The sequence below is a fragment of the Myxocyprinus asiaticus genome, chromosome 9, assembly GCF_019703515.2.
Source record: "Myxocyprinus asiaticus isolate MX2 ecotype Aquarium Trade chromosome 9, UBuf_Myxa_2, whole genome shotgun sequence".
NCBI lineage: Eukaryota > Metazoa > Chordata > Actinopteri > Cypriniformes > Catostomidae > Myxocyprinus > Myxocyprinus asiaticus.
In genome coordinates this window covers 5544707-5565956 of record NC_059352.1, presented here as the reverse complement: position 1 = coordinate 5565956, position 21250 = coordinate 5544707, and the positions used below count along the sequence as shown (strand labels likewise).

Here is a 21250-nt window from a genome sequence, read left to right as displayed (position 1 = left end):
GTTGTACTTCAATATACTACTCAATCACTGGTGAGTGAAATCAGAACATTTACCAACCACTGGCTAATCATAGACATTTTTAGCTGCAAAGCGCAAAATTTGGTCTCATATGCGAGTGATTAACTCGCATTGTAGAGAGTTGCACATACACCGATCGGCCACAACATTAAATCCACCTGCCTAAAATCGTGTAGGTCCCCCTCGTGTCACCAAAACAGATCTGACCCGTCGAGGCATGGACTCCACAAGACCTCTGAAGGTGTCCTGTGGTATCTGGCACCAAGACATTAGCAGCAGGTCCTTTAAGTCTTGTAAGTTGCGAGTTGGGGCCTCTATGGATCGGACTTGTTGGTCCAGCACATCCCTAGATGCTCAATCGGGTTGAGATCTGGGGAATTTGGCAGCCAAGTCAACACCTTGAACTCTTTGTCATGTTCCTCAAACCATTCCTGAACAATTTTGGTAGTGTGGCAGGGTGCATTATCCTGCTGAAAGTTGCCAATGCCATCAGGGAATACCGTTACCATGAAGTGGTGTACTTGGTCTGCAACAATCTTTAGGTAGGTGTTACGTGTCAAAGTAACATCCACATGAATGCCAGGACCCAAGGTTTCCCAGCAGAGCATTCCCCAGAGCATCACACTGCCTCCGCCGGCCTGCTTTCTTCCCATGGTGCATCCTGCTGCCATCTCTTCCCCAGTTAAACGATGCACATGCACCCGGCCGTCCACATGATCTAAAAGAAAACATGATTCACCAGGCCACCTTCTTCTATTGCTTCATGGTCCAGTTCTGACGCTCATGTGCCCATTGTAGGCACTTTCAGCAGTGGACAGGGGTCAGCATGGCACTCTGACCAATGCACTGTGTGTTCTGACACATTTCTGTCATTGCCAGCATTAAGTTTTTCAGCAATTTATGCAACAGTAGCTCTTCTGTGGGATCGGACCAGACGGGCTAACCTTCGCTCCCCACGCGCATCAGTGAGCCTTGGGCACCCAAGACCCTGTCGTCTGTTCACCGGTTGTCCTTCCTTGGATCACTTTTGGTAGGTACTAACCACTGCGTAACAGGAACACCCCACAAGACCTGCCGTTTTGGAGATGCTCTGACCCAGTCGTCTTGCCATCACAATTGAGCCTTTGTCAAAGTCGCTCAGATCCATACGCTTGCCCATTTTTCCTGCTTCCAACACATGAAATTCAAGAACTGACTGTTCACTTGCTGCCTAATATATTCCACCCCTTGACAGATGTCATTGTAACGAGATAACAGATTTTATTCACTTCATCTGTCAGTGGTTTTAATGTTGTGGCTGATCAGTGTATAGTAATAGAGTGATCTTGGGATATAAGAATCGAGATCGAGATTGTTCAGATTAAGATCACGATGCATTGTAAATTCTATATTTTTACCCAGTCCTATTTGTGTCAAATCAGATGGGTTGTCATGCATTAAAGTATGCAAAATTTAAAGTATACAAAATGTTCAAAGTCAAACAAAAATTTGCGTTGTGCTTGGTGTGGATAATAGTATTTGTCCGAAAAATATTGGATGATTTTTGTCAGCGATTAGCTTTGCTTTGTGCTTGGTGTGAATAGTTTTGGGCGAAAATCGATGGATAATATTTTCCAGCGATTTACTTCACTTTCTACTTGGTCTGAATTGTTTTGGGGGGAAATTGTTGGAGGATTTTATTTCAGTGATTTGCTTTGCTTTGTGCTTGGTGTGAACAATAGTTTTTGGCCAAAAAACATTGGACTATTTTGTCAGTAATTTGCTTCGCTTTGTCGTTTCGCTCTTGTGAGTAGGCTTTCAGAGTGGTGTAACTTTAACCACTGTCACAGTAACTATTAAACTCTCAACGCTGCATTATGAAGATGTAACTCTATCTGTTGATCTGAAAACACATGGCTTGTGCCCTGTTGTCCCTTTCTGTTCACAAATTCTTGAATTTGTGCCTTTAGCACACTCCTTCTTAAAGCATAATAAAAATTGTACAGCCAACAGTATTTGAGGTTATGTTTTTAACTGTTCTGCTCTTAAAACTGTCTGGTGTCCTAATTTTCAAACCATTTCTTGTTATTACAATCACATGGCTGAGTGAAAACAGAAATGTCTGGTTTTTTATTTGAATAAAATTGATTTTTTTCATATGCCTGCACCAAAAGGATTGCCAAAAATGTGTGTGTGGCCATCTAATATAATTGCTTTAGAAGTAATGGCATGCAGAACAATTTCCATATGTCTGCATGGTGAAGTCATTAAGCCATATTTCATATGGCTCATATAGTAGAGCCATCCAAGGGTCATGGCCTGCCATTGCAAGACTACACCAAGAGAGTGAAGTCATGTATCCCTGGTGGTCAAGAAATAAATGTATAGTTTGATGAATAGGAGTCTGTTCACTAACTGTCTGATGCATGCAAAAATGGCAAGAGTCAGCTTTAAATTGGCGGTTCCAATAAGGTTAACTGGTGTTATGCAAACTTTTCAAGAGTGCACCAGTCCACCTGCAAGCGAAATTGTGTTCACAAGGTACCAGGTTGATACAATTAGCGCTTTGGAGGAAGAATTAGTGACTGGATTTGCCAAGTTTGTACCATAAAAACATTGAAAGAAACTCAAAGAGTTTTGTTTGAGGCACTTATAAACGTTAAAGTAAAGTAAAGTAAAGTTAAAAGTAAAGTAGATATCCACAAGCAGAATTGTATGTTTCTCTTAATTTTCTGAATTATGTCTGTGAAATAATTAACACTTTTTGGAAATAAATTCGGTTTAAAAGTCTACACACGTTTCCGCCAATTTCTTGTTTTCTGCACATTTGGTCGCTGTCCAACACTGCTATGCTATTGTATTAATTTTCTCGCAGCAGTTTATTATTGTGGTATCAACACCTAATCAATATTTAAAAGCAAAAAAACTTTGTGGACCAGCCGATAGTCAAAAAGTGGTCCAGACTTTTTGCCGATAATCAAAAGTCTGGTGAGACAAACTCGTTATCTCGTTAATTTCGAAATGCTCCCCCAAGAATACACGTGTCAAGCCCATTGTGCATTATTGTAGCATTCTTATATTACATCCAGCGATCCCCATAGGCTTGGAGTGTCTTGACTCTGTACTCCTTCTCCTAGCTATTATTTTCAGTTGGTAGTTGGGATCAAACAGACCACAGGCCCAGCAGTGTTAATTATTTCACAGTTTTTATGTTTTAGTCATAGTTGTAGTCCTTTGATGAAAATGTCCTTTAAAATTAGTCAATGTTTTGTCATGTCTTATTCATTCATTTTAGTTTTATTCTGAGTTAATGAAAATTATATTGTTTAGTTGATGATGACGTGCAAAATGGATAAAAAGTGTGTCAAACTGTAACAGACCAAACTTTGTATCAAACATATACATATTGTCCTTGTTGAGAAAAACCTGAGCTCTTGAAATAATAATGAATAGACTGAAGTATTAGCTACTTTTTAGAAGTTGTAGTAGTACTGTATTCTGAAATCTTCATGCTTTAAAGACTTATTAATTTTCCGTGAAAGGATATTACATTGCATGTAGCATGTTTCTTACAGAAACAGCGTATTCTACGCATGTTCTGACTAGCGCATCATTTAGTTTAAGTTAACCTGTTCATTCACTTCACTGTGCAGATGTAAATTGTTATATTACATATACAGTATGTCGTGGATATAGTGATTAAACTCATGTATACATAGAATGCGTTTGAATGAGGTATTTACCCCCTTATGCCGGTGTTCAGCGTGTTCAACTCGCGCAGCTCAAGCAGAACATACTGGATTAACTATTAGATGAATCCATGTCTAATATCTTCTTCTATATACAGATTCTCAAGATGTTTCTTCTTCTATTTATATCTTGCACTGTTAATATCTTGCAGTATAATTTTTATCTCGTCATATTTTCGTCAACATTATGCTTTAAAGAAATCGTTTAAATATCGTAATGATGCGCCTTTTTCGTCTCGTCTTCTTTATCGCTGACGAAGTCAAAAAACCCTTAGTCAACGAGCATTTTCATCAGTGATTTCGTTGACGAGATTAACACTGAGGTCCAGTAATTTTCATTACCAGCAGTGTAGAGTGCAGAAGAGTCTCATTTGTATACGTGTATATTCAAATATGTTTGATACCAAATCCCATTGGTTCTTGTCTGTCTTGTAACCAAATGTGGAGTCTGAATATGCGTGTGAGTGAATTAAATTTGAAATCTATGGCGAACTGAAGATTATCAGTGAATAAAGTTTAAATAGACTTGAAATATATAGACTACTTTAACCTCCTGAGACCCCTGCGTGTCTCCTGTGTGCATTTTCCATTCCCCTTTTTGATTTGTAACTAGTAGCCCCTAAGAAACATGCACAATTTTTTTTTTTTTTTTTTTTTTAAAGTAAATTTTTCCTAAAAATGTATGTCCACATATGTGGACAGTGAGACTAAGTTGTGAAATTTTTAATTACAACAAGCTATAGAAAGTATAGAAATATTTTTTTTTTTTTTTTTTTTGTCAAATTGTTTATTATGTTTCCTGGAGTGTTGGTTATTCATGTTTTTGAGACGTTACAGACATTACATCAGAAATTAGCATAACTAATTCAGATTCATTGTATTGGCCAGCATCATCTAATCACTGCCAACAATGTTAAAATAAAATGATACATTATAAATTCTGAATCTATGTACTGATTATCATTGTCCCATGTCTGTCAAACATGTTGAGTGATCCAAACATCATCTGCAGCCTGAAACTGAACTTTAAATAGGAAGTTTGGATTGAATGCACTTAGCTGCATAGAGAGCTATACGATGCTTGATTGCTCCCTTGCTCCCTATTTAGTGAATGACTTCCAGTGTGCTACCTGTCTGCACTGGTCTCAGAACAATTTGAAATGCACCTTATTTTCATCCTTACTCCATACAAAGCCTCTGAAAGGAACATTTTCCAGTTTTGGATGAATCCATTGATTGTCAGTGTGATAATACACAGTGAATAGAGGATATTTTAACTGAAACTGAGCATATAGTCCACATATGTGGTCATTGTGTTGAACAGCGTGCCGTTTCGGGATAAATCGCTCAAATTTTAAAAATGGCATATCGGATGAAACTAGAGACTGTAATCTGTTGACTCATACAGGTTTCAGTGTAAAACCTTAAATAGGTTTCATACCAGATGTAGTTTTGTTGGAGTTTCAACCAAACACAAATTCCTCTGCGATCACCGCCATGTTGTTTTGTCACATGACTACATGTGTCGAAAGTTTAACCCTTTACTGACAACACAGAGTCTCCTGAAGTGAGATCAGTCGGTTTAAATTAAATTAAATTATGCGTTGCGTATAGTGAAGCCAGAATACAATGTCCAGGCATGTGGACGCAGGGTCGCACGAGGTTATTGGTGCTTTTTTGTCCTTTTGGAGCTTGAAAGCCCCAGTCTGCATTGTTTGCATGGAAAAGAGCAGGTAAACATTTGGCTAAATATCTCCCTTTGTTTTCTTTGGAAGAAAGAAACTCATGTGGGTTATTTTTTTGTGTGAACTATTCTTTTAAGACACTTTTTTTTTTCAATCAAGAGATTCAAAAGATCAGGGTTTTAAAATCCAGATTGTTTGATGCAAGGCGACATGATCTTTGTATAGATATCAGTGGAATTTTGTGATAATGCCTTAAAAGGAACAACTTGTTTAGTCTACAGCTTTACATAATGACCTATGTTAATTAGTGTGAATTTGTTCGTGTGTTTGTATGTTCTTCAAAATGAATGCAGTGCCAAAGAGGAATGTGACCATAAAACTAGAAGACACATGAAAACACTTATTTAATTAAGATGGTTTCCATGTAAACATATCCCCCAGGAATCCATGCTAGACCGTAAAACCCACAGCATGACAAGGTAGTCTCTTGAGTCCTGTGAAAAAAACAGATCTTAGGTCAAGATCTGACTTTTCACCAGCTTTAGGCTGCATTTACACCACTGTTGAATATGGCCCACATCTAATGTGACAAATGACAGTGTTAACTGCAAAATTCAGACTTAATATGACCATTTGTAGAAACATAATTTTGATACATATCTTAATTGTTTGCAGTGTGAATTTAGCATGCATAGTCAGCACACAGTTCAAATCCTGACCATTAATGTAAAGACATTATCTTATAAAGTAATCAGCTGAGGAAATGGAGAGTGTTTCCTTGGAACAAATTCACTGTAATTCCACCAGAAAACAGAAATGCTTTGGAATGCTCTGGACTGTCTTTCGAAGAATGCTCTCACTATATATATATATATATATATTTGTAGTATATCAGTAGGTCTGTGCTCTATTAAAATCTTAACAGCAAGCCAGGTTTCCAAAAGGCAACTTTCACGTGTTGTTGAGAGCTAAATGTGTTCCAGTGAGTGCCAACTCTGATAAATATGTATTTGAGACAGCTGCCATCTCTACCAGATGTCCTGTCCTGATGGCCCAGGGCCAGTGTGAGAGAGTATCTTATAGTACATTCGTTGATCACATGCATGTGTTTTTATACCGTGTAAATTAAAATTTTGGTTTTCTGTGAAGTATTACAATTGATGTTGCAAATTCAGATGATATTCTATCAAAATTGTGATAATGATTTGTGATACTCTTGGAAGCATCAGTTAGAATAGATTGAAAATAAAAAACAAACTTTTGCTGGAAAACGATAGCGTACAGTGACTTAATAATTTTATAGCTTTAATATACATTTATAGCTATATAGTTTCTAGCTATTTTAACCATATTTTCAGCCAGTCAACTTTTAACACCTAATATTTCATATTATAATTTTTGTAGCTTGTTTTTTGTTTTGTAAAGAGCACAATGTGTATATAGATATATATATATATTAGGGCTGTCAATCAATTAACATTTTTTATTGAATTGATTACATGGCATGCCGATTAATAAAATGAATGAATTGCAATTAATCGCATATATAAATATTTGCAGAGAATAATTTTATATATAATGATGAAATAATTATAAATAGTTATATTTAAATGAGTACAAATAATATATATTATTATTTAAAAAAAAGAATATTCAGATAATTCAAATGCATCACATTATTGTGGCAGAGGAGTTAAGCATTGATAAGATGTGGCTTTAGAATCCAATGTATTGTTTATTTGCATATTATTAAACATAAGCCAATCATTGGCCTACAGTTCACAGCAATCCATTTTGCAATTTAATTTGTCAGTTAGTCCGAGATTTATTATGAGGGCTTGTCTAAGGACCCATCAGTGTACACCTGCGTCAGACAGACACTTTTGGAGCGTCTAACTGTCAATTGATTAAAAAATTTTATCGAATGAATTACATGGTGTGCAGATTAATTAATCGAAATAATTGCATATATAAATATTTGCAGAGAAAGCCCTTCAAATAACAATAATTTAATATATAAGGATGAAATAATTATAAATAGTTATATTTAAATAAGTACAAATAATATGTGTATGTATATATATATATATATATATATATATATATATATATATATATATATATATATATATATATATATCAAATAAAGAAAAAATATTCAGATAATTAAAATGCATTACATTATTGTGGCAGAGGAGTTAAGCGTTGATATGATAGTACTAAAAGTGGCTTTAGAATACAATGTATTGTTTATTTGCATATTATTGAACATAAGCCAATCATTGGCCTACAGTTCACAGCAATCCATTTTGCAATTGAATTTGTCAGAGATTTATTATGAGGGCTTGTCTAAGGACCCGTCAGTGTACACCTGCATCAGACGGACACTTTTGGATCGTATCACTTTGGTTGCGCCGCATCATAAACATAAAAATATTCGGTCGCTTTGTCAAGTTTAATGTAGTTTAATACTTCGAAAAAAATGTCTTCAGATCCCCAAGTTCGGATTTGCGCTCCATCAAGCTGTGTTTTGAATGCCAGAACGCATCCTCGTGTTGTGCTGTCTGCTGAAGGGTTGGTTTGTTCTCTGTATAAGCTGCACGTTGCCTATACAGCTGAAGTTTTCGCTTACTGCCCCCTGGAGAAAACAGGTCGTACTTCAAGCTTGAATTGCTCAGGAATCTTCCTTATTACGGTCCAGGGACATGATTAATTGCATTAATTTTTTAACACGTTATTTTTAAATATAATTATTTGCACTGAATTTATGCGTTAAATCGACTACACACACACACACACACACACACACACACACACACACACACACACATATATATATATATATATATAATGGTATAATACTAATATATATATATATACAAATATATTTATATATATGAAGTATATATTTGTGTTGAGGCCAGTGGAAATATTGGAGGGCCAGCATAAAACATCCATATTGTTGAGCCCTGAACAGGGAAAATGTGATCATTTTAATTTCGATCATAGGAAGTGTTACTTAACACTTTATGTGCGTTTAAACAAACAATATGTCAGCCGTAAGGAAAGCAGAACTGAACCTCATCATTGAGGGAAACAGAATGAAACAAAGAGTGTGGTTAGTTTCTGTGCCATTGTGCATGTTCCTAGTTTCAATATATCATTAAATATCTGCTTATCAGTTACATAGGTCATGAATTCATGTAAACAAAAAAGTGCATTCGTCAGGGTTGTATCTCATGGACATTTCCATTGTAGTTTGAGTAATTATTAGTGGTGTTTACGAAGGCAAGTATCTCTATTTTTGCTCACACTTGAGGCTAAGTGTTAAATATTTTGGCATGTAACTCAAAATTCATTAATCTATTTACATGGTACTTTAATTACAAGTTAAGTTAAATAATGCCATGGTATTACCATGGCAAATGATAAAGCAAACATGGTATTATGATAGTACAATGTCCAAAGCAATATATTAATACCATGGTACTTTTTGTCCTGCAAAAATGACAACAGTTTTCCCAAAACAAGAATGTAAGACAACTGAAAGTTCATTATTTAACTGTGATACACAAATATAACGTCATTCTGTTAGCCTTTGGAATGAAAACCTCAAGCAGAAACGCCACATGAACTGTCCTCGCTGGCCCTAGAGCTGTGCACATGAATCCAGACACCATTGTCTACACTTCCAGGCTTCACCAGACTCATAGTTTCATTTCCTGTCTGTTTGCCTGCAATCTCTCCACCATCCTTGGCTTTCATTTAGCTACATCAGCTGAGGGCAAACATTAGCACCATTTTGTGCAATTATGGCCTCTGTGAAGCAATTACACAGGCATGCAACATGATTTTTTCATTGCTAGCAGCTCTGTTCCCATGATGCCTTGATGTTTGGTGGTGACTTGACATTTTATCTCGAGTTTTACATCCCAAGTTTTGCACTTTGTCTGATAGAGCCAATTAGAAGCTTTTTAATATAATAATATATAAAAAGTAAGGGATAACTTTTATTTATATAGCGCATTTCAAACCCCTAAAGGACCCTTAAAGTAATCTGTGGTTACCATGGTAAGGTTTTATAAGGGTTACATTATATGTTTGCATCTTGTCTGATTCAGCATATGTTTATGTAAAATGTCTTAATATATGTTTAACTCAATTGTCAAATGTAACTATATGCTAACCAAAAAGTACTAAGGTACTACCAAGATTTTTTGGACATGAACCATTGGAAATATTTTTTGAATACCTATATTCCTTGAAGTACCTTGGCGTACCTTGCAAATACCATGGTATTTAAGTGTTGTAATCATTCAGTACCATGACTACTGTGATATTTCAGTCTGATAGTGTCACTGTCCCATGACACCACCACAGTACTTTTTTGTAAGGGAAATACTGTTTAAACACAGAACAAACATCTGTGATGAACAGCTGTAGTTCCAAACGAACAGCTGTAATTGGTGCATCCATGTGTGGCCAGTCTAATACAATCCTTTTGCGTTACACAACACAACATTATGACACCCATGACCCCTGGCCTGGCCAATAGAAACTGATCAATTATATTGATGTAAAAAGCAACAATTATTGACCACAATCAGCAGGTTTTTCAAATGTATTCACTGGAAAAACAAAAAACCAATTAGTGAGGAAAAGTGTAAAAAAAAAAAAAAACCACAACGCAAAGCATGTTGTCATGTACTTATGTGACGATAGTAATTAGGCTTCTGAATTACAAGACCATTGATTAACCCAAGGACAATTATACCTTGTCAGCAGAGGTACAAGAGAGGGTTATATGGGCTTTATTTACCACTGTTTTACAACTCTGTGTGTGTCTGTGGCTTTGTTCCAAAGCCTAGTGAGCTGCCTATGTAGGCAGCATTTTAAATTTACATTAAATAAAATATAAAGAAATTATTTTAAATTTTCAAGATTTACTTTAATAAATTAAAGCTGAGGTGTGTAACGTTTTCGTTGTTATAATACTTTCTCGTATCTAGGGATGTGCAAAACTACCAATTTTCATAATCGACTAGTCGTTTGGTTGTTCGAACGACTAGTGGACTAGTCGATGTTAAGGATAATAATGTATAATTAGTAGGGCTGTCGATTTAACGTGTTAATTCAGTGCAATTAATTATATAAAAAATAATGTGTTAAAAAATTAACGCAATTAATCACGTCCCTGGACAGTAATAATGAATATTCCTTCCGTATGAGCAATTCAGGCATGGCGTACCACCTGTTTTATCCAGCGGGTAGTAAGCAAAACTCGCTGTATAGGCAACGTGCAGCAAATATAGACAGAGAACAAACCACACTTACGGAGAGCAGACAACACAAGATGAGAACGTGTTCTTGTGTACAAACACAGCTTGATGGAGCGCAAATCCGAAGGCAAGGATCTCAAGACGTGTTTTTCTAAGTTTCAAACTTCGTTTAACTTAATACAGTGACCTAAAAACAGTATGTTTATGACGCAACGCAATTGTATATTGATGCATCCTTAAACAAGCCCTTATAATAAATCTCAGACTGACTGACTTATTCAATTACAAAATGTATTGCTGTTTGAACTGTAGGCCAATTATTGGCTTGTGTTCAATAAAATGGAAATAAACAATACATTGGATTCTAAAGTCACTTTTGTATTGTCTTTTTTAATGCTTCACTTGTGTGCCAAAATAATGTAATGCATTTTAATGATCTGTATTATTATTTTTTATAATATATATATATATATATATATATATATATATATATATATATATATATATATATATATATATATAATATTTAAATATAACTTTATAATTTAGAATTATTTAATCATTATATATTGAATTATTGTTGTTTGAGGGGCTTTCTCATGGTGACTAATGGCTATTCAACAAATAAAAAACATAAATAACTATAACATCTTCCTGCACAAAACTATCAAAGTAAGAAACTGAGCTCTTCAGGTTATAGTCCAAAAACCCAGAAGAGAATTCACTGTGGATTACCTTTGGGATTTTCCTTAGGGTTTTTATAATGGGGTTTTTCAACATATGAGTAAAATAAGATCTGTGGTAAACATTACTTAACGATATGTGGACGTTTTGTTCTACAACATAAATTACACACTTTCATACCTCAAATGTTAATTTTGAAGCTGTATTGAGTTGCATACTTTTTTTTTTAAACACACGCCATCTTCAAAATTCACGTTTGAGGTATGAAAGAGTGTAATTTATGCTGCAGAACCAAACAGCTCTATATGAAAGGCAATACAGAGTGGCACAAAACCACTTACGGAACCAGAGTGCTTCAGGTTGATCCACGCTGCACATTAAAAAAAATGCAGAACTGTAAGATAATATTGCGGGTACACATCTAGTTCATGATATCAACTATTTATTAAAGTTCTGTCAGACAGAATCAACAAAATACTTTAATCTCTCAACAGCACCTCACAAATACGGGAACATTGCTCACAGCAGAGAATTTAACGTCTGAAGATGATCATCTTGAAATGTATTTTTGATGTGGTGCTTTGCTGTAACAACAGTGCATAAAAAGACTAAACCTAAAGCATTAAAGAGACGAAACTTTTTGCAGAGGGTTTTGCTGTGCTTTTCACTGTTATGCACAGCAAGCTATCATCATGCAAAAACACTCTCTGAGAAATGCATCCCCCATTAAAAACCACCACCACTAAAATTATTAATGTTAGTATACCCTGGCACATCCCTGCTCATATCCCAGCTGATATGTAGAGACATCGATGAGTAAGCCAGGCGTAGGTTAATTTTCTCTAAAACTTGAAACTTTCTCTGTGGCGCAATAAAAATTCCTCTGTTAATTTTGAGTGACCCGTCCAGCCTCTATTACTTGAGAGTGTTTCCAAAAATCTCAGTTTTTGGCAAGGAAAACGCCATATCAGTGTGGATGAGAGGTGTAAACATAGCAAAATAAATCATTTTCAACCAAAAACATACTGGGGTGGACGTGGCCTCAGAGGGTACCTGTATATGTAGATAGTAGACAGCAATTCAGCTAACTATGTTTGGAACAAAGCCTGTATGTGTGCATGTCACTCAAAGGGCCACTCAACCAAAATGCGCCATTTGTAGGAAATAAATTCTATTGACTGAGTCCTTGTGGCACGAGCCGTCAGTCAGGTGGGGTGCGCCTCATTGGCAAGACAATCAGCCTGACTTCTGTTTGCTCTTTAACATGTCAAAGGGTCTATTCAGAGTGGGACTATAGTTGTAGTGTAAGTGTCAAACCTCTGGAGACTGCCTGCCATGCTGTCACCCCTTGTCTCCTTTGTTACCCTGCTCTGTTTAAATTGGGGATATGCATGAGTTTAAGAAGATTAAAGAGAGAAAAACAGGAGAAAATATGCACAACCCAAAGATCTCATAGAGCAAGCACAGATCACATTGCCCCAGGACAGATTTGAAGCCATGACTTTCTGTTCCACAATTCAGTGTGCTTATCCACTGCACCACACAGCCACAACATTGGCAATCAACAAAGGTACATACCAAGATTATTGGTATGTACCAATGATTTATACCATGATCAATGGAAACATGGGTAGATGCTTCACTCTGCAACCCCCCCAATGTTCAATCAAAATCTACGCCCTTGATCACACCACAGGATACAGCTAAAACTGCTTGAAATTTCAACTACCCATGAACAGTTTTTTTCCACGAATTACCCATTCAAATTTTAGGGCTGGGTAAAAAATTTTATTTTCAGATTAATCGCGATTTTCAATCAAACAATCCCGATATCGATTCACTTTAAAGTTTACTTCAGTTTTGGTTGTGCTGATTTTTTATATCAGTTAAAAAAATTGTAATTGAACTGAATTGTTTCAGCCCGGTTGTTAATTAGTTAGAAGTCTCCCTTTATAATTCAGCATTAGCTGTGAGAGAATTTCTTTCATTTGTAAGCAAAATAGACATTCTTCTTCTTCTTTCGGCTGCTCCCGTTAGGGGTCGCCATAGCGGACCATCCGTGATCCGCATATTTGACTTGGCACAGGTTTTATGCCAGATGCTCTTCCTGTCACAACCCCCAGTGGCTGAGGGATTCTCAAACAAAATAGACATTATAACAGAAAAATACTCTAATGAATCAGAATTTAATCAAATCGTATCGGAATCTAATTGAATCGAGAGCTTGTGAATCAGAATCAAAACAAATAGTATCAGAATTGAATCAAGAGCTTGTGAATCAGAATCGAATCAAACCGGGAAAGCTGTATCGATACACATGAAAACATTTGATGCAAGCATTCGCACCATAAACTCTACAGATATCATTTTTTGCAATTGTAGCTCATTAAAAAAAAAAAAAAAAAAACAATATACAAAAAAAAAAGAATCAGTGAATAACTCCTGCACCCATTGTGTGTTTGTTTGTTTGTTTGTTTGTTTGTTTTTGCCATTGGTATTATTTTTTGTCAGAGCTTTGTGGATCAGCTGTCTGCCATATTCTGCCCCTTAGGCAACGTATTGGCTTTAGGAGATTCCAGTTGCGTCAACATTTAATCACTAGAATCCCCTTGCCGTGACGTTAAAGAATGGCAATGGCAAATCAGCTGATCATTTTTATACTGTAGCAACAAAGTTAAACAGCATAAGAGGAAATGGCTTTTTCAGCTTTTTGTTTAGGCCGGGAGCCATGTGTTTTCTGAGCTACGCCTTTGCACTTACATATACTGGACTTTTGTGGGTGATTCACCACAATGAAATTTGGAATATCTAACACTGTCATAAACGAGGAGCATTGCAGTTTGCAAAACTTCCCACAGATCCCCATTAGCATACTTGGCAAGATGATCGTAGACTTAATCATAAAAATCAAGATCTCTGCTTAGCAGACGCTGAGGCAGAGACTAAGCAGACACTAACTGTTCTGTGTTCTAAAATCAAAAACAAGTTAGTTCTACTTCCACAGCAAAAACCTATGTTTTTCGACTATTCAGCAAACTTCAGTCTTCATATGGCATTCAAAAACTCGAGGGATTGAAATCAGCACTAACTCAAAAATCAGTTGCAGCTGTATAGGTTATTAAAACGAATCCATTGTTCCAGTTTTGGCAAAGGTTCTCTTTAGACTTAGAGGTAGTGTTGGGTTTGAGTCCACCATAGTCGAGTCCGAGTCAGGTCTGAGTCTTTAAACAATCGAGTCCGAGTCCAAAAGGGGCCGAGTCGGACTCAAGACCGAGTCCATAACAGGGCGAGTCCGAGTCGAGTCCGAGTCCAAATGAATCTGTTCATGAATCTGAATTAAAATTGTAACCGTAAACTCAACATCAATATTTTAAGCTTATTTTAAACTTCACAACTAAGAAAAACAGTTTGTCAATATAAATGTAACAAAAACACCTCTGTTGCATTTCATATATACATTTTATGATTAGTATCCTGCTGAACATACTTCAGAGTGGTTTTAGAATGAAAGCATATGCTTTAGGTGTATGAAGACAAAACTGTCCTTCAACACAATTCTTATTGCGTTCTGTTGACATTTCAATTATTGGTTGCTTTTTACCTCCACTCAAACATAGACTAAAGAAAGTGAAAGCTCCATTAGTCATTACAACCAATGTTATTATGTTTCAAATTTTAATTTAGATTTTATTTCTACTTCATTTTCAATTTGTCAATGCAGTTTAATTTAGTTTTATTTAAAATTATCCCTATCTAAAGAAATAATAGTCTATACTGAGATTTCTTTCTGAATCTTTTTTCTCTATCTGCCGACTGATTTGAGAAAATACAGTACATACAAATGAGTCATCACAGTAGTAATTAGCACTCGCTGAGAAGTTACGTCTCACGATTAGACTGCAAATGTTACATCCAAAAACACTGGAAAAGCCCACTGATAATATTAGGGCCATGTCGTCATGGACATGATTTTCTAGTTAATTTGCAGGAAACCGCACAATGCAGGGCAGTTCTGCGTGCTGCTTGTGTACCTAAATCCCTGAAGAGTCCGTATGTCTCACAGTAGCTGCCGCAGAAGATAAAAAAATTCTAATAATTTATATTTGCTTGAGCAGCAGCCACGTTGGTCTGCAATCAGTCTAAAATCTTTAAATACCAACCAAAGAAAATTTAATTGAGCTCTTGTTTAACTGCAAAAACATGGAAAATAAATGTAACAGAATTGTCCTTCAAAATTGTCAGAGATATAGGCTAAAAAAAGACCCTGTGGTTTACAATAAAAATAAAATAAAATAAACATTTAAAATAAAAACCTTATAACCAACTAAATTCATCTCGTAACATGAAGATTAGCTTCATACACAAACTCTGTCATCAAATAATACATTTATTTTATAGTCTATAATTAAATTATAAACAAATCATTTCACTGCCCAAAATATCCTAATATTTTATTGTGCATGGTTGAATGTTGTGAATGGTGGACAAATGTTGTAAAAGAATGTATTTTAAGTGCTTTGAAAATAGTCAATCAGTAATAAATAGGTGCTGTTTATATGTTTAGAGTTGCTATCTGCTTTAGCAATAACGCTTTTTTCCCCCGACTATTTAAAAACAGTTTAAATACACAGTTTTTTACACAGTTAATTCATCAAGCTATTATGGACCAGTTCAATCTGACAACACTGCATGGACCACAAGAGACTACAGAAGCCACAGAAAGGGCGACTTATCATGCTGCACACTTTGCGTCAGGTTTCCTGTCTCTGAGAATCGGCCATTGTGTTGCAGGCCACATCGACCAGTTGCACAACAATTGCTGTCAGCCCGCTACTCAGCCCAAAGTGGTTTACTCATCGCTATAGACACGCTTTGTTGTGTGGCATCAATTGTTAGATTCTCTCTGTTAGATTCTCTCTTTGTTTTGCCCTTTTATAATTTTAGACTTCCAAAACTTCATTCGATAACACTATATAGCAACTTGTAAATGTTAATATTAGTTAACGCAATTGTAAAAGTTAACTAACAATGAACAATACTTTCACAACATTTGATCTTTGTTAACATTAATTTCTTAATTTATTTTTATTCGCTTTGGATAAATTATAATGTAAATGTACAATTTTTACTGTTAAAAAGTGTTAGTATATCTTAGTTAATGCATTATGAAATAACAATGAACAATAATAAATGTAAAAATTAACATTTATCCAATACTAATAAATCCTGTAAAACATTTGTTCAATGTTAGTTCATTATACCTAATGCTTTACCTTTTTGTAAAGTGTTACTTTCTTTTAAATGTTGAGTTCTGGGTAGATTTTTTACTTTAATTGTTTATATTTTTTTATAGTGTTGGCTACTTAATTGAGCATGAAGGGTGTGTGTGTGTGTGTGTGTGTGTGTGTGTGTTTTATTAAATCTGTTTTAATATTTAGTATTTACAGCCTTTAATATGTACTTGTTTCTTATTAAGCTAATGATTCCCTGTGTTTTGGTCTGTAAGATGTGAACTGTGTCAGTCTTTGTAAAGAGTTTGTAGTCCATTTTGAGTTGGAGTATATTTAGACTATACACACTTCTACAGTAGCTCTTACTCTTAGAATGCATATTGCTTGGACACTTAACCACACTTGAAAAATGTATTCAGTTGCCTCCGCGTCTGAGACCGTCAATCTGTGCATCTCTTCACATGGCTTGTTGAGCGCGTTACCGTGGAGACCTAACACATGTGGAGGCTTCACGCTATTCTCCGCGGCATCCACGCACAACGCGCCCCACTGAGAGCGAGAACCACATTATAGCGACCACGAAGAGGTTACCCCGTGTGACTCTACCCTCCCTAGCAACCGTGCCAATTGGTTGCTTAGGAAGCCTGACTGGAGTCAGTCAACTCCAGGTGTGGTAGTCAGCATCTTTACTTGCTGAGCTACCAAGGCCCCAATAATTTTTTATTAACATTTTCCAAACAAAGCCCTCCATAGTATAAAGATAGAAATGCACTAAAATAGCACCAATTCAAGTAAAATTAAAAGTTTCCCAAAGTCTAAGTGGGAGGTTGACTATTTAAAATAACTAGTCCAGATAGTATGCATTGCAATTGGCATTAAATCTCTTAAACCTTCATTCTCCACAATATTAATCATGGCTATCCACTTTGTTACAGAAATCGTGAAGCCGTATTGACATGATTCACGCCACTTTAACCTCCACATGAAAAGTACTTGCAGAGAACTATTGCTTTTATTGCTGGCACTGGCCACGTAATTATACTTCATCCGATTTGTAAGGTAAGATGGAAGCGCAACGTGATGCTGGGGAAATGCAGATGCTTCACTCCAGCGGGTCGTGTTTATCAAAAGTTCTTTCTGGGTTTGTTGTGCACAAAAAATTATGGTTAAGATGTCCTTTCTCCATCACTTTAGCATTGACGCAGAATCGCTTATGTGTGTGTTTGTGGTGTGTACGTCAGTGTAATGTCCCCTGACACATAGCAAAAGTTCCGCCTTATTCCAACCAGTGTTCAGAACTCACACGGAGATTAATAAAAAATGTAATTGGTATGTGCGATAATCGCGTAAAAAATCTATTGTAACGCTAATTTTGACAGCTCTAATATTTAGTATTTTTTTGTTATTAGAATGCCTGTTTTGGGATACATTTAACTATAATTGTAAATGTTATGGTTAAAATAGTAGATACACAGTATGTTCAATTGTTGTATGCTGACAAAATGCAATGATGTTTAACAGTATAATGTACAGACATATTACTGAACAGTTGTGTATTTCCACAAATGCTTTGCTCTTGCATTGGTTGCACAGAGACACATGTTGAGGGGAGAAAAAGCCCCGGTTACAATGCTGCCTGTGATACAGTTTATGAAGAACAGATGAGAATTTTGGCATATCTCCATTTAGAAAGTGATGACCTCAGAGCTTTGGCCCCGGGCCTTCATAGTTTTCTCATTCTCCATGGTCAATGGTAACAAACGCAACATTATTTCATCTAAACTTCACATTGAAAGGAAACATTGCTAGGTTTTCAGTTCATAATCATATTGCCTTTACAAAGATCATTGTGAGCAAGCCAGTGGTGATAGTGGCCAGACAAAATAGCATCAATACAAGGATGAAAAAATCGTCAAAAGAGGGAAATCTAAGCAGAAGTAATCCATTCTCATCTGGATTCATCATTCATTCACCTTTCTCATCTCCAGCTAATTTGTCTTTCCGTACTGAAAGCAAAAATGATGCACACAATCACTGCCAATTAGAACACATTTGATGACAAATATACAATAGAGTTTCTGAAGTACTTTTCCCTTTCATTTTTTCCATAGAGGTTTAATAAAATCCTTCATTAAAGCGATCTAAGCCATGCACCAAACTTACCAACTCAGAGGTGAATAACGACATTACAATCTTTGCTTTGAAGCAAAAATTATTTTGAAATTAGACAAAAAGACGAAGATACACGACTGTGTACTCAACATCTTTAATGAGGGAACTACAATCCCATGAAGCGTCGCGAATTACCTAATCGACTTTAAATGATGGAAAAATATAAAACGATTGATTTAATGTTGCTGATTATTATTAAAGAAACGATATATTTTAAATTTATTGCAAAATATTCATACATGTATATATACAAATACATAAGTATTTTGAGAGTGTAGGAGGACCGACTCGATTGCGTCTTTCTCAGTGCGTCAAGGGAGTGGATGTTTGCTGAAGAGCTCTTTTGGCATGCTTTGTTTGCCACAGTTGTTGTGGATCATAGAAAGTGTAATTATTGAGCACAAATTCCATTAAACACAATTTTTAAAATAAAGTTGAATTAATGCAGACTGGAGTCTTCAACAGAAGCATACACCATCGAATAACAACCTTAGGCGACACGTTAGGTCTGTCTTTAAAGTTTTATAAGTTAAAGTTAAAATAAATTCCCCAATAGAAAATATTAATGGGATTTTTATTTCCGGAACCAGAGTGATGCCGCAAAAATCGAAACCAAGCATTGACAAAATGTCCTGTTGCTTGTCACAGTCGAGGCTGGTTAGGAAAACAGCTCTTTACTTGGAGAGATTGCTTTAAACGCTTACTGCTTTATTGTGTCACGTCTGCTTAGGAGTCTGTGTTCGCCATATTAATGAAATACAGCAATTAAAGAGAATACAAGAGGAGCCGGGTTAGTCAAATGTTGGAGTATGTTTGTGGTAAGAAATATCGTCTTTCACCATTTAGATTGCACAGATAAGGCAAAGCATAAGAAGTGTGGCACCGTGACACAGATACAATCAACTGACGGGATTATGAAGATTCACAACAGAAAAGAGTTGGATCTAAAGAGGCTTTCAGGTCTTTAAACAGGAATTTACATTTTTCCCAGAGGTTTTCACATTACATGATAATTTTAACCCTCCCACAAAGTGGTTAACGTTGTCATCATACTCCGTCATGTGTGGTTAGAATAACTCACATTTCATTGGAAGGAGCCTTAACATTCAGTGAGTTTATTTATTGGGGTTCCTTGATATATGTTTGGTTCTTTCCTTTTGCCTTCGTACATTTTCTCATATAGCTACAGTATGTTGTATACATACTTTGTCTTCAATGTTTTTCTTTAAACCTTGAGTTAATGACTGAGTGCCAAGATGACAGAAACCGTGCAGGGATATTTTTTACAGAGGGAGAGTTCCACTTCAAAAAGTGAAGTTATGCCCACAGAATGGGTGGAGTAGATATATCTAGTTTATGCATGCACTTCAATGTGTTGTCTGCAACCACAGCATGACAAATTGATTGGTTTCGAAGTTACTGTGGTTGAAACACATGCTAGCCTTACTATTAATTTACTTCTTTGAAGGCTTATGCACTGCAAAAAATGTTTATAAAAATATCTTTGTTTCCATCCATTTAACTTGTCACAATAATTTGTCATTCTTGAGTTTTCAGAGTTTTAACTTGATTTTCTTTAGTAATTAAATTCAAAGAGGTCGAAAAAGTGCAACAAACTTATCACTACAGGTTGTAACCATTTCGGCAACACTTTGATTTTACTTAAAAAATTAGTCGGCAATTCAATTTGTGTTTTTATTTATTTATGTAACTTCACGTTTGATTTTTTGTTTTGTTTTTTACAGCTGGGTTAGTTAACTTGTTTAGTAACTGACACACAGGGGTCAGACAGAGGTGATATATCAGATTAGCAAGTCTAGACCAAACAGTTGGAATGTGTCAAATTTGTGTTAATCTTTTTTTTTTTTTTTTTTTTAAGGAAGCCACTGATTATATAACAAATCTTGATTTTTCGGCATATTTAGTTTTGGGCTGAATTTTGTGTGACTTCAGAAAACTATGGCAGTCTATAGGAAAATCTTGATTTTTAAGCCAATTTTTCTTGAGGTGACTATTGTTGTGACTTTAGTAAGCTGTGACATTTAATATGCAATTTTCCCCCACTGAATACTGTTGTGATACAGTTCAAAGTGTCTGCTACTGTGAAAACAAAAAAGAAAAAAGATTATTTAATTGCTGTAAACAAATGTTGCATCTCTGTTACGCTGGGTCTCCCAGGGTTAAATATCAACTTTTTCTCAGATGTTCTAACTAAATCTGTCCCTTAAATTAAGTTAGTATAAGTGCGGGGCAGATCTGTGTTGATGTTTATGAAGCATGTGTGTTTAGAGCTGATGTGTCGTGTCTGTCGGCAGGTTGCAGGACAGCACTTCTCTCTCTGGGACGACTTCCTGGTCCAGGGCCGGCGTGAGGGTCAAGAGGAAATGACCTTGAAGGAGCTGCTGAAACACATTAAGGTTAAAGCACACATGCTGTCAACATGAACTATCAAA

General features: G+C 35.8%; 1 protein-coding gene across 3 annotated transcripts in view; it reads left to right on the top strand.

Moving 5' to 3' along the window:
* uba7 (ubiquitin-like modifier activating enzyme 7) overlaps positions 1 to 21250 on the top strand; it is a 79521-nt gene that overhangs the window by 53139 nt on the left and 5132 nt on the right. For all 3 annotated transcript variants that reach the window (XM_051707084.1, XM_051707083.1, XM_051707085.1), the window contains one exon: positions 21113 to 21214. In XM_051707084.1, the coding sequence (XP_051563044.1) occupies positions 21113 to 21214 (102 nt within the window). The remainder of the gene's footprint in view (positions 1 to 21112; positions 21215 to 21250) is intronic.